The sequence below is a fragment of the Arvicanthis niloticus genome, chromosome 1 (genome assembly GCF_011762505.2).
Source record: "Arvicanthis niloticus isolate mArvNil1 chromosome 1, mArvNil1.pat.X, whole genome shotgun sequence".
NCBI classification, from domain to species: domain Eukaryota; kingdom Metazoa; phylum Chordata; class Mammalia; order Rodentia; family Muridae; genus Arvicanthis; species Arvicanthis niloticus.
Genome location: NC_047658.1, coordinates 113,177,524 through 113,192,712, shown reverse-complemented (window position 1 = coordinate 113,192,712; position 15,189 = coordinate 113,177,524). Strand labels below are relative to the sequence as shown.

The 15,189-nt window shown below is 48.9% G+C and overlaps 1 protein-coding gene and 1 long non-coding RNA gene across 8 annotated transcripts in view; one reads left to right on the top strand and one right to left on the bottom strand.

The window, feature by feature from the left end:
* The window catches only part of Sptbn2 (spectrin beta, non-erythrocytic 2), a 40,432-nt gene extending 29,769 nt beyond the window's left edge, over positions 1 to 10,663 (bottom strand). Inside the window, exons 1-2 of one of the 6 annotated variants that reach the window (XM_034523247.2) lie at positions 10,295 to 10,663; positions 3,617 to 3,795 (exon numbers count right to left, since the gene is read on the bottom strand). In XM_034523247.2, coding sequence (XP_034379138.1) covers positions 3,617 to 3,773 — 157 coding nt within the window. In that variant the 5' untranslated portion in view covers positions 3,774 to 3,795; positions 10,295 to 10,663. The other 5 variants (XM_034523253.2, XM_076915212.1, XM_076915199.1 and 2 more) reach the window with 5 other exon arrangements.
* LOC143434872 (uncharacterized) lies at positions 1,456 to 8,498 on the top strand. Of its 2 annotated transcripts, none has more exons than XR_013104711.1 (3): positions 1,456 to 1,684; positions 5,951 to 6,228; positions 7,633 to 8,498. It is a non-coding gene; the product is annotated as an uncharacterized LOC143434872 (long non-coding RNA). The 2 variants fall into 2 exon arrangements; XR_013104713.1 differs by having other exon boundaries at positions 1,457 to 1,684; positions 8,017 to 8,498.
* Positions 10,664 to 15,189: the final 4,526 nt, after the last annotated feature.

Sequence of the window (15,189 nt, the reverse complement as noted above, 5' to 3'; positions counted from 1 at the left end):
CTTACTTCACATTCCTGTGCACCTCCCCCAGAACAACCACACACCCAAGTCCATTCCTGACTTTCTCATCTCCAGTTCCTGTGCCAATGCCAAACCTGGGGTCCCGATCACCCACGGTGGCTCTGGGCCTCTTTTAGGATCTCCAGGCTCTACATAAGTTGAAGACAGCTTAAGTCATCTAGCCATTACTGAACCTAGCGGGTCCTCCCTGATACAAGGCCCACTGGGGTGAGGCACTCAGGTAGACTAAAAATGGAAATTGAACCTAGAAAGACCTGGTAAAGCCAGGCATTAAAGTGTAGCACCACAAGACACCCACAACACCCCTAAACACACATACCATGAAATAAACTTATTTGGGCCATGATAAGCATTGCTGTTCAGGCGGCTATGCGACCTGTGAGTACAAACCCTCTCTTCTTTGACGTATGCTCTCCCGTTCTCCAAACACCCTCCCTTCACACCCATTCAGAACATAAAAGGAGAGCATAAAAGCTCTGGGTCCTAAGCCTCCAGGCCACTGCCCTTCTCCTGTTCTTTAACAAGGCCAGCATGGGCAAACCATGAGGGTGAGCTGACAGGGGAGAATGCTGTTGCTTCTCTAGTTGTAAACATTAACCCTCCATCCACACCACCTTCGCACCCAGCAGGGCAACTCAAGGTCACACCCCTTATGGCACCCCTGATCCCATCCGCAGTCTCATTCAGTGGGATCCCAGTTGTCCACATGCCTGCATTCTCCGGCTACTTTTAATGACTCCCTCTAAACTTCACCACCTTGTCCCTCAACATAAACTTTTGAGTCACAGAAAGGGGTAGGCATGGGCTCTAGGTCTGCTAGCTCTTCCAACCCCAGGTTGGGCCCCTTTGGCACAACAGGCTCCCCTCTGCCCAGGGAAACTCACCTTGAAGCTGTTTGAAGCGTCCTTCCAGCACACTGGCATACTGAGCAGGATTGATGAAGGCAGCTGGTGAGAGCAGGACGCCCCCAGGGTTCTGAGACCCTTCCACAGCCTCATAGTAAAACTCACCAGCTCCGTTCAGGCCATTTCCATGGACCCTGCCCACTCCGTTTGTACTCATGGTGCCTGCTGCTTCCTACTCAGCCTGTGGCCCAGAGTCCATGCTCCCCTGCCGGGGCAGGGCCTTGAGTGTGTATCCCCTAAGCCTGTGCTAGGGGGCGTCCAGAAAAAGGCTTCTTCTGTACCTGGTTGGGTGGAGTGGTTTCAAGGATGCTGGGAGTTTCAAGGAATGGGGAAAAAGTTATGGGATGCCTCAGCTTCTGAGACAGTGAGTGGGGCACACCTGGTTGTAGGGAGAGGAGACAGAGGCAGCTCCAGACAAACAGGTCGGACAGTGGCGGGGGAGGGGCAGGCTGCTTAGGAGGCGGAGCCAGTTGGGGCAAGGCCAGGCCCTGCAGGGGCGGAGGAGGGAGTTGCCAGAACCCAGAGACCTGTTCGTCAGGCTACTAGTTGCCCAAGACTAGGGAAAACCTGCCAGAGGGGGCCCCAAAGCAAACTCCTGCTTTCAGAAGGTCTGCAGGTGGGCCAGCCTCTCTGGGCATCTCTAGGTGGGCTTGTTCCAGGACGCCTGAGCTTTGATCTCAGCCCTGAGGGCAGAGAAATGCGGAAGCAAGATCCTGGAAGAGAAGCCAGGTGTTGCCTTCTAGGACCTCCTCTGAGGAGTAAGTACTGTGACTCCTCCAGTACCAGCCCTTTCCCATTGCCCACCAGGCTCCTCAGTGAATATCCCAGGCCCTGTACACCCTAATACTAAGTACATCTATCAGGTGCCCCCTAATACTGCTAATACTGGGCATGTTATCAGGTGCCCTCCCTACCTCTTATTGGCTCTCTGATTCCGCCACTCTTAGCCTACGCTTGTGCCTCTTCATCTTTAATTATTTAGGGTTTATTTGGCACCTATGAGTGAGTGGCACTGTACAAAGCCGTGCCCATTCACAGATGCCTCTTCAGGGGAATAAACACTCAATGAGGGCACTGAGTGTGCCTGCCCACGTGTGTGTGTGTGTACTGTGACAATTCTGATTGGCACGGGTCTTATGTGCAGAGTTTGACAATACTGGAACGTATGTATCAAATGCTCAGGCATGGTAGCAGCACTGGGTGGTGTGTGGCATACTCACAGATGAGGTGAGAGTTTTGGGTAGCACCTGTCATATGAACTAGACCTGGCAAATTTATTGGATGGCATGTAGATATCGTGATCACATTGGTTGGCATGTGACCTGTACAGACACAGTGACAGTTCTGGGAGGTATGTGTCACTGCAGATACCATGAAAGTTTTGGGTAGCATGTGCACCATACAACAATGACAGTTGACAGAGGACACATGCATCTAAAACCAGGGTGCCAGGCACACTTCTCCAACAGAGGTGACATTTCCATGCCCCATGTTTTCTGTCTTCCCTGAGCTACTGAAAGTACTGATATGAGTATTTCATCAGCCGGCCTTCAGTCCCAGCTAGGGAGATGCCAGGAGAAAGTGACCCATGAACCCAGCAAGCTGGAACCATTGTCTGATGCTGGGCTGGCTGAGTATAGCTTCCTGGGAAAGGTTTTAAGAATCATGAGTTTCTGGACTACATGTCTAAAGATTCTGAAGTCCATCTTTCTTGAGAAATGGTATTTGTAAAAAAAAATCATCTAGGCCTCCAAATCTCTTCTGGTGGGAACTGCCCCACTGGGAAACCACTCCTTAAGTGGAAGTAATGAGCTCTCATATTGGAACTGACTGGCCCATGGGCAGGTCAGTGTGAGGGTGGGATGAATGTGGAAGGCAGCTTGGGTGGGTGGCCTTAGGGTGTGTAGGTGACTCAATCCCAAAACAGCCACAGGCTGGTGGTGGTGTCAGGTGGCAGCTGCACTCCTGTTGCTATGACCACTATTCCCCCCCACCCCCATGCAGGAGGCCAGTCAGACTGGTTTGTTTGTTTGCTCAGCCAAGGGGAGAGCCCTGGCCATAGGGGAGGGCAGGGGCCGAGGGGTGTGTGTGTGTGTGTGTGTGTGTGTGTGTGTGTGTGTGTGTAGCACAAGCCCTGAAAGAATGGGTGGAGCACAAGCCCTGAGAGAATGGGAGGGCAGCTGCTAAGAGAACTGCTTCAGGGAATAGGTAAATAAAATAACTGGAGTAACAGGCAGCAGGTAGGAGAGGGCGGGGAGAGTGCCAGGAAGATAATAGGCCAGGAGGGAAACAGCTGTGGGAAATGACCGTAGAAATAAGAGAGGGCATGTTGGGAGGGAAGGTGAGGGAGAGGTGGATGGGGACAGAAGTGACAACTGGAGTAATAAGGCAGGGCTGGGGACCCGATGCAGGGCTAAGGTCTTGAAACTAAGCTCATCCACCCAGCTGGCTCCTTCTAGGGGTTACTGTGTGTGGCATCTCTAGGCTAGGGGAGAAGGAAGCTCAGGGGTGTCAGACACTGCATGAAGTTTATCCTTGAAGTTGGATCTGGTGACCAGAGGTCTGTATCTGTTTCTTCAGAGCAGCAGCTTAGAAAATGAAGCAAGTCTTCCCATAAAAAGAAAAGATTCTCCATCCCAAGCTCATAAACCCACCTCACCAGTCTCTTCACCTCCCTGCCCCTCCCTTACCTGCCAAGGCCTTAATTCTGGACCTCTCAAAGAGGCGGGCTGAACTGCTGTCATTGTCCCAGTCTGAGTCAGGCAGGTCCCAGCGGTTGTTGATGTCACTGTACTGGCCCTGGATCTCCAAGCTGTCGAAGTCAGTGGGTGACAGAGTGCTGCTCATGGTGGTGGGTGGCTTCCTGTTCCTACAAAAAGACGAGGCTGGTGAGCAGCGCCTTGGGGAGGCCGGGCAGCCACTCCTCAGGCCTTTCTTCTTCTTTTTGTTTGTATTTTTCAAGTCATGGCTTCTCTCTGTAGCCGTGCCTGTCCTGAAACTTGCTTTGTAAACCAGGCTGACCTTAAACTTAAGAGATTCCCCTGCCTCTGCCTCCCACGTGCTGGGACTGAAGATGTGCACCATCATGCCTGGGTTATCATGCCCTTCCATCTGCTTGCCCTAGCTCTCCTTTGTTTTGCTGGGGGCAAAGGTTGTGGCTGAGTAGCTTTCTTTTGTTGGTGAAAATTAGCCCCCCAGTGGGAAGCCTCCCTGAGGGAGTGGCTAGACAGGAACGAGGAGAAGGAAGGCAGACAGGAAGGCAGGAAGGCAGAAAGGCAACAGCAGAGCCTGGAAGGGCTTCAAGGATCATAGGCCAAAGCTCCATAGGGCAGAGCGCGTGTGCTGAAGGAAGCAAAGGTCTCAGAGTGACAGTGCACGCAGCAGATGTAAACAGAAAGTGACGTTTTCAGTCTCCAGTTCTACTCTTGTCCTGAGTCTTCTCTATAAGTACCTGGAGATTAAAGCCCCAGATTCAGATTCTGCTCTAGAGTTGAGGTAAATTACCACAGACACATAAAGATGGGTGCACCAAGACGGCTATAAACCAAATGTCTAGGTGTTCACAGGATTACACAGCATGGTTCTTACCTCTGGAGTTCTTTTTGTTGCTACAGAAAAGGCTTCCTGCCGGGCAGTGGTGGCGCACGCCTTTAATCCCAGCACTTGGGAGGCAGAGGCAGGCAGATTTCTGAGTTGGAGGCCAGCCTGGTCTACAGAGTGAGTTCCAGGACAGCCAGGGCTACACAGAGAAACCCTGTCTCGAAAAACCAAAACAAAACAAAAGAAAAAGAAAAGGCTTCCTAAGTTGTTGGGTTTTTTTTTAAAGAATTTATTTATTTATTTTATGTATGTGAGTACACTGTTGCTGTCTTCAGACACACCAGAAGAGGGCATAGGATCCCATTACAAATGGTTGTGAGCCACCATGTGATTGCTGGGAATTGAACTCAGGACCTCTGGAAGAGCAGTTTGTGCTCTTAACCACTGAGCCATCTCTCTAGCTCCACTTCATAAATTCTTAACAAATGTCAGTTGTGCTGTGTGTCCCTGTCAGTCATGAGCAGAGAGAGCCTTCCCTGATTCACAGATGAAGTAGCCATGCTGCTGCAGTTAACCCACTGGCTCAAGTTTATTTGGCTTGAAGCTACAGTACTAGGTTTTGAAGCAAGGTTCTTTCTGACTCTCTCTCTCTCTCTCTCTCTCTCTCTCTCTCTCTCTCTCTCTCTTTCTCTCTCCCCCCCTCCACCCCCCAGACAGGGTTTCTCTGTATAGCTCTGGCTGTCCTGGAACTCACTCTGTAGACCAGGCTGGCCTCGAACTCAGAAATCCACCTGCCAAGTGCTGGGATTAAAGGCGTGTGCCACCACCGCCCGGCCTTTCTGACTTTTAAAAAGAGCATCTTGCCCTAATTTTTTTTTTCAGTTTTGTTTTATGGATATGAAAGTTTTGCTGCGTGTGTGTGTGTGTGTGTGTGTGTACACGCGTGTGTACATGTGTGCGTGTGTGTATACTATGTGTTTTCCTGGTATCCAGAGAGGCAAAAAGAGGATGCTGGATTCCCTGGAACTGAAGTTACAGACGATTGTGAGCTGATATGTGGGTGCTAGGAATTGAACCTGGGTCCTCTGAAAGAACTACCACTGCTTTTGACCACTGAGCCACCTTTCCAGCCCCTTTCTGCTTTCATCATTGCCTCTGACTGGTACAGAGAACATCTTCCTGACAATCCCAAAGCCCTTCAGCGGTGCCCTGAGGGATCAGCACTCATCTCAGCCTTCTATGGCCAGGTTGTGGTGTCTGGATCATGCATGCCTGCCAGTACTATTCATGACCTTAACTTAAGCAAACACGCTCTGTCCTCAAATGAGCTTCAGATTAACTGCTGGGAATTTTTTTCTGAAAGTCTGTTAGGTTCAAAGTTCTTGTGTAATACAACATTTAGTAGCTAATCATGGGCATGGGGGTAGAGAGTTGTAAACTTTAACAGAACTCTAAATCCTATATTTCTCACTTTCCTAATACAGCTCCAACACGGGCATTTTAAACTCATGATCTACTTCCTACCCAAGGACTATGACCTTGGCAATACCTGATCTGAGAAGAAAGGAGAAAACCCTCTCATGTGGTCTGGGGGAAGGCTGGGTGGTGAGATCTTGGTGCGGAGGATGGTGTGTTCACATGGCACAACAGATCTTGGCTACTATGATGAGCTGGTTCACGAAGAGCTGAGCCTGGTCTTCTTTAAGGGCAGGGCTGCCCACCTGACTCACACCAGGATATCCCTGGGAGTGGCATGAAGAAGGTACGCTCTAGTTTCCTTCTGTTTGTTGTGATAAAACCCTCTGACCAAAATCAACTTAGGGGAGGATTTATTTGGCTTATAATTTTCAAGTCACAGTCCATCATGGAGGGAAGCCAGGGCAGCAACTGTGCTCTCTCTCTCTCTCTCTCTCTCTCTCTCTCTCTCTCTCTCTCTCTCTCTCTCTCTCTTTTGGAGGGGGGCTATATCTCAGGACCAGCTGCTCAGGGAAAGGTGCTGCCCCCAGTGGACTGAGACCTCTTACAGCAATTAATAACTGGACAACCCCCAGAGACATGACCACAGGCCAGTCAGTTCTAGGCAATTCCTTAATGGAGGCTTTCCTCTCAGATGACAAGGCTTTATCACATTGACAATTAAAGCTAAGGAGGCCAAGTCGTAAAGAATAAAGGTTTCCAGTCCCTAGATTTGGGTCTTTTGTTCCCCTATAGACAGAGAGCTTAGTTTCCATTAGGCCTAGGACTCCTTTCCCATCATCTTCTACCAATAGAGTTATTGGATTTGCTCTGTAAATATTTATATAAAAGTAAATTGTAGGGCAGAGTTGAGTCACCCCAAGCAAAGAGCACCATGAGCCAGGCATGACCTGAGCTAGTCACCCAACACTTTTGGTTTTGAATAAGAAACTAGAGTCTGACTCAGAAGGACTGCCCTCAGCCCTACTGTGTTTGGAGTTAAAGTCTCCCAACTAGAGGCCACTCAGCTCAGCTAAGGTAAGGGTGTTAGAACACAGGCTCCAGCAGAAGCACTCCCATTAAGACACCCAGTTTTCCTAATTAGTTTTACTGTTTTCCTTTTATATGAAAAAAAAAAAAAAAAAAAAACCTCCTACAAACCTACTAAAGCCAGCCCCCAGGGCTGTTTTTTGTTGGTGGTTGTTTGTTGCCAGTGTACTACTCCTTTACGTAGGGAAGTGCTGCCGACTTCTCTGCAGACCCCATCATACTGTACCTACCAGTGTCCTGGCCTGGGATTCTGACCTTCCAGGGATGTGTGGCTGGGAAGGTCTTGCTGGAACCTATGCCGACCCACGTACTGCTGGGCACAGACTGCTTAGCTATGGGCTGGTCTTGCAGGAAGCTGCCCCTCTCTCATCTTCCTCCACTGACACTGGTTTGAAAAATGAGGAAGCCCATTTCCTGCCCTGCCTTGCCTTCTATTTCCCGTTCTTTACCTCCCTCCTCTGTGCTATGTACTCTGCACGAAGCTGTCACTGTGCTTAACACAGTTATGACCATTAGTTGTTTATGTGTCTCTCCTTGTTCCACTTTCAACTTCTTGAGAACTGGAGTATTGATCATTCAGCAGAACAGGTATACAATAAAGAGGTATCACAGGAATTTCCCATAATTCTTATTCTGGTCACTGAACCAATGTCTTTCTTAGGGATGAAGAGAAGGCTCATGGGAAGAATGAGGATGTGAGGAGGAAAGGCCTGCTTCTCCGTGGGAGGACTTTCAGGGCTGAGCATTGGCATGGGTCAAGGAGTCTCAAATACAAACCACACAACCTGAGTGCTGGGCCACTGAAACACATCAGTTTGGCACATCTGGAATGGGCCTGGGACTTTCATCCCCAGGCAGCTCATGGAGGGCCACTAATGTGATGACGAGCAAGCAGCTGGGACCACTTAGGGACCTCTGAGAGCTGAGACGGCACAGGGTGTCTGGAGTGAGTGTGTCTGTGGGTGGCGTGTGTGTGTGTGTGTGTGTGTGTGTGTGTGTGTGTGTGCACTATCCCAAGCTAAACGCAATACCTTTTCTCACCCAGGCCAGGACAGAGTGAAGCTGAAGCTGGCTGTAGAACTCATCAACTCATCAAATGGAACTGACAACTAGAGGAAGGAGTACAGGGCTTAACAGCCTCTGGAAGTCAAAGCTGAGTAAATGACCAGAGGGTAAATAATACATTAGGGTAGATAGGGACTTTGGTAAAGTAAAAATCGCATTTGATTCAAAGTATAAATGGATGGATTGGCATGGAGAAAAAAAAAAAAAAGAATCACAGTGAAACCTAGGGTGCTTTAAAAATCAAGAGAAACATGTATCAGGGCAAGGAGGAGTGGGGAAATGCAACCTTTCCCCAGTCAGTGAGAAATTTGGGAGCTGGACTAAAGACACTGAGATTTTCGTTTTCTCCTTTAGAATTTGCTATTTAGGCTGAGCATGGTGCTGCACACATGTTATCTCTGCACCCAAGAAACTGGCAGGAAGATCACCTGGTCTAAAAAAATAAATAAATGAAAAATCCTTCACCCGGGGCATAATTATTCAGACTCACTTCCCCTCGATTGCCACCCCCGTAGCTAAGCTTGAGCTGACATCAGTTTCTTTACCGGAAAAGTCTAAGCTCCATCTTAGCTTCTCCTTCACTACCCCCCCTCCCCGCCCTCCATCCTGTGCTCCTCTCAACATGCCGAGAGGTTGCCCCCACGCTCAAGCTGAGATACACACGTACACATTTGAAACTCACTCTTCTCTCTTCACCTTCAAGAGAAACTGGGTTGTGGATATCGACTGACAATACCTACAAACCCAGGCTCTCAAAATTGGAATTGTAACGGGGGAAGACAGCTGAGAAACAGCCCACAGAGAAATCATGTTAGGACAGGGGCAAGTCTGCATCTCAGACAAGCATGCAGTGTCATGGGCTCCTGGGGTGTAGGAGGCTGGAGCCAAAGTGGATGGTGTATACGGAATGTGGAGCTTGAACTGGAGCCCTAGGCAGGCAGCCTTGCTGGGTAGTTGTGTGACAGGCAGAATCCACAGGCCTGTAACTGTACAGGGCCCCAGAAACACCTTACACAACGCTTCCTCACTGCCTGAAGAGGATTTATCCTCTCAAGCAGCTACAGCCAGCTCCACCAACCGTGTCCACTTCTCTTATCAATGAAAGCTCTAAAGGGCAGTATGGAAATATAGCTGCCACAGTGGAGAGGAAAAGCCCACGCAGCCCCATAGCCAGCTGCCAACAAGCTCCGGAGCTAGATGAAGCTGGGTATTCACAGGCCCCAGGCAGACCTAGTGCGTCCCCAGTCCCACTACCAGCGCTGGCCGGTCCGCCGCAGGAACCGACGCACCGTTAAAAACATGCGCTGCCAAAAGCGCTCCGAGCCCAGGCGACCCCGATCCATCAGCGCGTCTGTCAGCCCAACTCTTCCAGACTCTTCTCTGCGCTCCAAAGAGGTCCGCGTGCCCCAAGCCTCGGCCCCCACAGTCTTCACAGTGGTACCTTGCTGACCCGCACAGGACACGGGCACTCGGCGTCGCATCCTCCCTCCTGAGCTCCCCAGGACCGACCCCGCCGCCTGCACGCGGCCGCACAAAGCGCGCCTCCTTGCCGGCCGGGACAAAGCGGGCCGGGGCGCCGGCTGCACCTACCTGGGTGCGGAGCGCCTGCCGGGCAGCGGGAGCGCGGCTGGCAGGGACAGACTGGTCGTCGCCGCGCCCACAGCCGCGTTGCGAGGGGTGGTTGCGAGAGGCTACTGGCGGCGGTAGCGGGGCTGCCCGGGGCGCACGGCAGGAGGGCGCTGTCACAGGGCGCGAGCGGCGCGGGGGGCGCGCGGGGCCGGCGGCCGCGGGGCGCGTGGCGGCTGCGCGCGGGCGCGAGCGGCGGGACTGCGGCGCCGCGGAAGGAGGACAATAGCCTCCCCCTGCCGTAGGCCGCCGGCTCCCGCGGGAGGCCCGGGACCATCTGGAGCTCGCGGCCCCGCGGGGCTTGGGGCGGGGCGCAAGTCACCCCCTCCCCACCCGGCGCCATGGCAACTGCGGCCCCTCTAGGTTCCTGCAGTGGTTCTCCGGTAGGGGGTCTCTGACCTTCCCCCGGGCAAATGCAGGACGCTCCTTCGGCCAGTTCCCGACCCCCCACTGTCTTCCGCGTGTATGCCCCGCTTGACCCCCACCTTCCGGTCCTCGCCAGCCCCGCGACACCCTTGGGCGTCTGGGTACCAACCACAGTTAACCGGCCTTATTCTTCCCAGTTTGGACATTCCACCTTTGTCTCTGTCGCGCCTTTGCCTGGATGCGCAACCCTTTTAAATGTCACTTACCTCCGAGGTTTCCCCGAGATGCGGCCTCCGTTTCCTTTTCAAATGTCCCTTTTAAGGCACCTCCAGGCCATCTCGCTTAAGCGTTTCTCTCTGCCTTGCCCCCTTTCTCTCGTCCTCCTTCCGGCAGGTAGGCTGGCCCGCTTTCCAAAAGCATCTCCATGGTGCTCCTGGAGATTCGCCTTCTCACAAATCAGATTCTCGGAACCGTCATCACAGCGGCTCCTCAGCTCCTCTCATTTATCAACCAGGAGAATTCTGGCCTAGTCACTGTCTTAAGGGGGTTGGGGGCAGGGATGGACATTTCTAGTCCTAGCACGGCCGGGTTTCTTCCTGGTTTATTAGCAGCTGAGTGGTCTACGGTTTAATAGCATTAACCAAGGTGAGCTGCTATCTGCTTAGGAGAGGAAGGAAATATGCCCAAATCAGAGCAAATGCACAGAGTGGGTGCTAGCAGTGGGTGCTAAAAGTGCGTGATGTCATGTGACACTCCCACCCCCACTCCAGCTCTGAAAGTACTGTTCTTCCAGATTGGAGAGCTAACTAAGCTTAGGAAGGAAGCAGAAGGAAGAAAAAAAAAAAGATGGATTTCGTAGAGAGCCTTTGGGTTATATACTCCTGAGAAGAGATAAGCCCTTTCATACACTAGGAATGTCTGAAATGGGCAAGTAAGGTCAACAAAAGGAATGCTCTTTCAGTGAATTATTGAGCTTAGGGTATTAAAATACCTTTATCATTAACTAAATTTTAGCATTTTGCTTCTTTCTGGAAAGGTATGCATAACTAAAACAGCTACATGTAATCACACTACTTTCCAGGTATGATTTTCACAAAGTGAAATCACTGTGTTAAATGTAGTTTAAAAAAAATTTGCAAGGTAAAACAAAATCTTGCTACAACCACCAAAAAGTTGTATTGTTTCATCTATCTGGCCTTGGGTTTCCTCATGTATAAAGTGGGTTGGGGAGGGACTGGGGAGTTTTGTTAGATTGCTAATCAGATCTGAGATTCTATTATTAAACCAGAATTTAACCTTCTGTAAACTGTATTTCAGGGTATTTATGATTTTTTTTAAAAAGTCACTTGTGTAGAATGTGCTACACCTTTAATCCCAGAGTTCAGAAAGAAGATAAGGGGCAGGCAAATCCCTGAGTTCAAAGCCAGCATGCTCTACATGGGGATTCCAGCCCAGCCAGAACTACAAACAAAACAAAAAACTACCTCACTCCTTCCGGCAGTGTAAACACGCGCTTCTTCTGTCCCCAGAGTCAGATTCAGGATGTTCAGGAATAGACCAAGTGTACATCATGGTCATCATGGAAACGTGGCCAGGAGACATTAAAACTGATGAGATGGGAATCAGCTCAGTATCAGACAGACTGCAAACTATTCATTGCTACTGCTCAGATTCTGGGACCTGAGGGCTCAGAGACAGCCTGTTAGGTTGTGGTTAGAGGAGGCAAGGGTGATATTAGGTCTTGTGATTGACATAAAGAATAGTGTTTATAGATTAATTCTTCATTCCAGCATTGCATAATCTTTTGAAAAGCCTTATAAGCATTCTAATTTTCATTCTTATTAATAATCAGAATGATATTCAGACACCTAAGTGGAAGTCCAAATTAACTCACGGCAGAGACTCCTTATCTTCTGATTCTTAGTTTGTTCAGAGAAAGAGTAGGGCAGAATAATTAAAAGTATCGATTTGGGGACTGGGGTAGCTCAGTGGTAGATCACTTGCCTTGCATGCACAAGGCCTTGAATTCAGTCCCTAGTACCAGAGGGCGGGGGTGGGGGGGCAGCATTGGCATTGGAGTTGAATGCCCTGACATTAGTGTCTAGTTGGGAACTGTGAGTGGTGGCTCAGACATGTAAGCACTCAGCAGGCTGAAGCTTGAAGGATCAGCCTGGACTACAAAGTGAGACTTGTCTCTAAATAAATAAATAAATAAAATAAATAAAACCTGGTTTTGTAGTATGACCTCAGATATGTACTTAGCTTCTTTGCAACTGGGTTTCCTAGCCTTTAAGATGTGAGGATCAGTGAATTATTGCAGGTAAAGTACTAGAACAGCATTCCACCGTAATAAACCCTCACGGCAGCCATTATTTTTCCAGAGTCCTACTTTACTGTGCTGTTTCCCAATTTGGAAAGAAAGCATGCTCAGTAAATGGAATGCTGAAATCACTTGTCTCAGCTCTGCGTCTGGGTTGCTTTGGAAACTTGTTCTTTTTCACTGTAGTCAATCAGTACAGTCAATGACAAAGAGAGCCTCCGCTTCCTTTTCCTGTGAGTTGCCAGAGTGAATGGAATGATATCCACCTAGCATGCTGAGCTTAGGCTAACCATGGCTCACGGGAAGGTCTTGGCTATGTCACATGTCTAGAGCTAGAGCTGGATTTTCAACTCTTTCTGGATTACAGAAGGGGTGTCTCTAGTCTTCCCTCAAATAATTCTTCTGGCTCCTGCTCTAAATCTCATCCCCCTCCTACACCCTCATGTCCCTCACTCCTGGTGAGCACTTTAACATGTTTTTTTGGTTTGTTTTTGTTTGTTTTTTGAGACAGGGTTTCTCTGTGTAGCCCTGGCTGTCCTGGAACTCACTCTGTAGACCAGGCTGTCCTTGAACTCAGAAATCCACTTGCCTCTGCCTCGCAAGTACTGGGTTTAAAGGCATGCGCCACCAATGCCCGGCCCATTTTAACATGTTTAAGTATGAGCTTAAAAAACAAGCAAAGTTGATGCCCTGTTTGTGTTGGCATCATCCACCTTCTTCCCCCCTCCCTCTCCTTCCCTTGGTTGGAACTGAACTCATGGCCTTGTGCTTGCTTGGTTAATATTATACACAGAGACGCAGCCTTTTGAGTCATCTGCACCCATTGGCTCTGCTTCCTCAGCTATATTAAGCTATATTAATCTTGATCACAGATCAAGAGAATCTGTGATCCTCTGACAGGGATCACAGACAGTAATCAAATGATTGCTCACTATAACCCCAAAGTACAATCAGTGTTACAAATGAAAACTTCAGATGCTAGAAGACAGTTTAGTGGAGAGCAGAAATCTGGTTTAAGAGAGATAAAAGAAGGCTCTCATCATTTGACTGAGATTGGAAGGAGAAGCACTGACAAGCCAGAGAACAGGGGATAGTAATAACAGTCACGAACATGACTAGTTCTTGAGGTTTACACTACACTTCTCCCTCTCCTTCCTTCCTCCTTTCTTTCAAAGTCTCACTGTGTAGCCTTGGGTAGCCTGAATTACTAAATTACTATGAAATCTAGACCAAGCTGCCCCTAACTTATTGGGATTCTCCTGCCTCTGCCTCCTGAATATAAGCCTATCTTATCTATTTTTTAAAAAATCATTTTTTTTATTTTATATGCATGGGTATTTTGCCTGTATGTATATATGTCCACCATATGTGTGCCTGGTGCCCACAGAAGCCAGAGGGTGTTAGGTTCCTTGGAACTGCAGTTATAGATGGTTCTGAACTACCAGGTTGGGGCTGGGAACCAAATCTTCATGCTCTCTGCAAGAGCAGCAAGTGCTCTTAAACCCTGAGCCATCACTCTGCCCCCACACCATTTTAAAAACATTTTTGGGAACGTGGAGAGTTAAACAAATAGCCCATTTCACAGATAAGAAAATGGAGACACTGATAGAACACCTTACCAAGATCACATCACTTAAATGGGAAAGGAGAGAGCTGGGCCTTTAACAGAGATATCTATAGCATTTAAAGAATTTTGATTTTTTTTTTTTTTACCTTCAGTGTCCTGGAGGCATTTTTGTTTTGTTTTGTTTTGTTTTGTTTTGTTGTTTTGTTTTTCGAGACAGGGTTTCTCTGTGTAGCCCTGGCACTGTCCTGGAACTCACTCTATAGACCAGGCTGGCCTCAAACTCAGAATTCTGCCTGCCTCTGCCTCCCAAGTGCTGGGATTAAAGGTGTGCGCCACCACTGCTAGGCTTCCTGGAGGCTTTTAAAGGGTTAAAACAAGGATAGCAAATGGATAGCTTTGTTTTTCTAAAAGGTTAACTGGTATGTGGGGAGGAGGTGGAGAGGGTTCCATTTGGAAAAGAAGCCAATTAGGATATTACACTGGTGCTGGGAAGAGAGAACCTGGAACTGGGGAACAGTGAGGATAGAATTGCATAGTTGGGGAAAACTGGTCAGATGTGGATAGAAATAAATTTGATATAGCTATGTTGGAGAGGAAAGGGGTTTGTGAAGGATGTAATGAGCAGGCAGAAGAAGGGAAGGATGACCATGTTGGGGGGGCGGGGTTTCTGATTTTAGAACCTTGGATTTAAGGTGTCTTTGAGTCAAGTGGAGATATTAGTCAATTTTACTCGGGTTTGAAGTAATCTGCTTTCAGAAAATCCGTTTCAGAGACATCAGTGTAGAGATTGGTGTGATCCATTTAATTACACACATACACACACATTCTCCCCCTAAATCTAGTCATACTGCATGTCAGAAAATGGCACCTTCTATATTTCCATCTACAGGTACTCATGTATGTGTGGTGGTCGGGAGTTGGCACTGGGGTCTTCCTCGATTACTTCTCACCTTACTTTTTGAAAAAAATCTCTTCTTGAGCCTGGAGTTTTAAGTTGTGGTTGAGCTGGGGAACCTGCCTGCCTGTCTCTGCCAATGCCCCAATTCAGTGCCTGGCTTTTATGTGGCTGCTGAGGATCTGAAGTCAGGTCCTCATGTCTGTACAGTAAGCACCAACTGAGCGATCTCCCAGTCCCTGATGCAATTGATTTTCTGCAGCCTGGACATAACCTTTACTCCTCTAGGCTCCTTGCAAATGGTCATCGATGATCCTGTTTCCATTCTAGCTGCTAGTTATTGTCCTTCTTGGCATTGATGACAACTCTTTGTTTATGG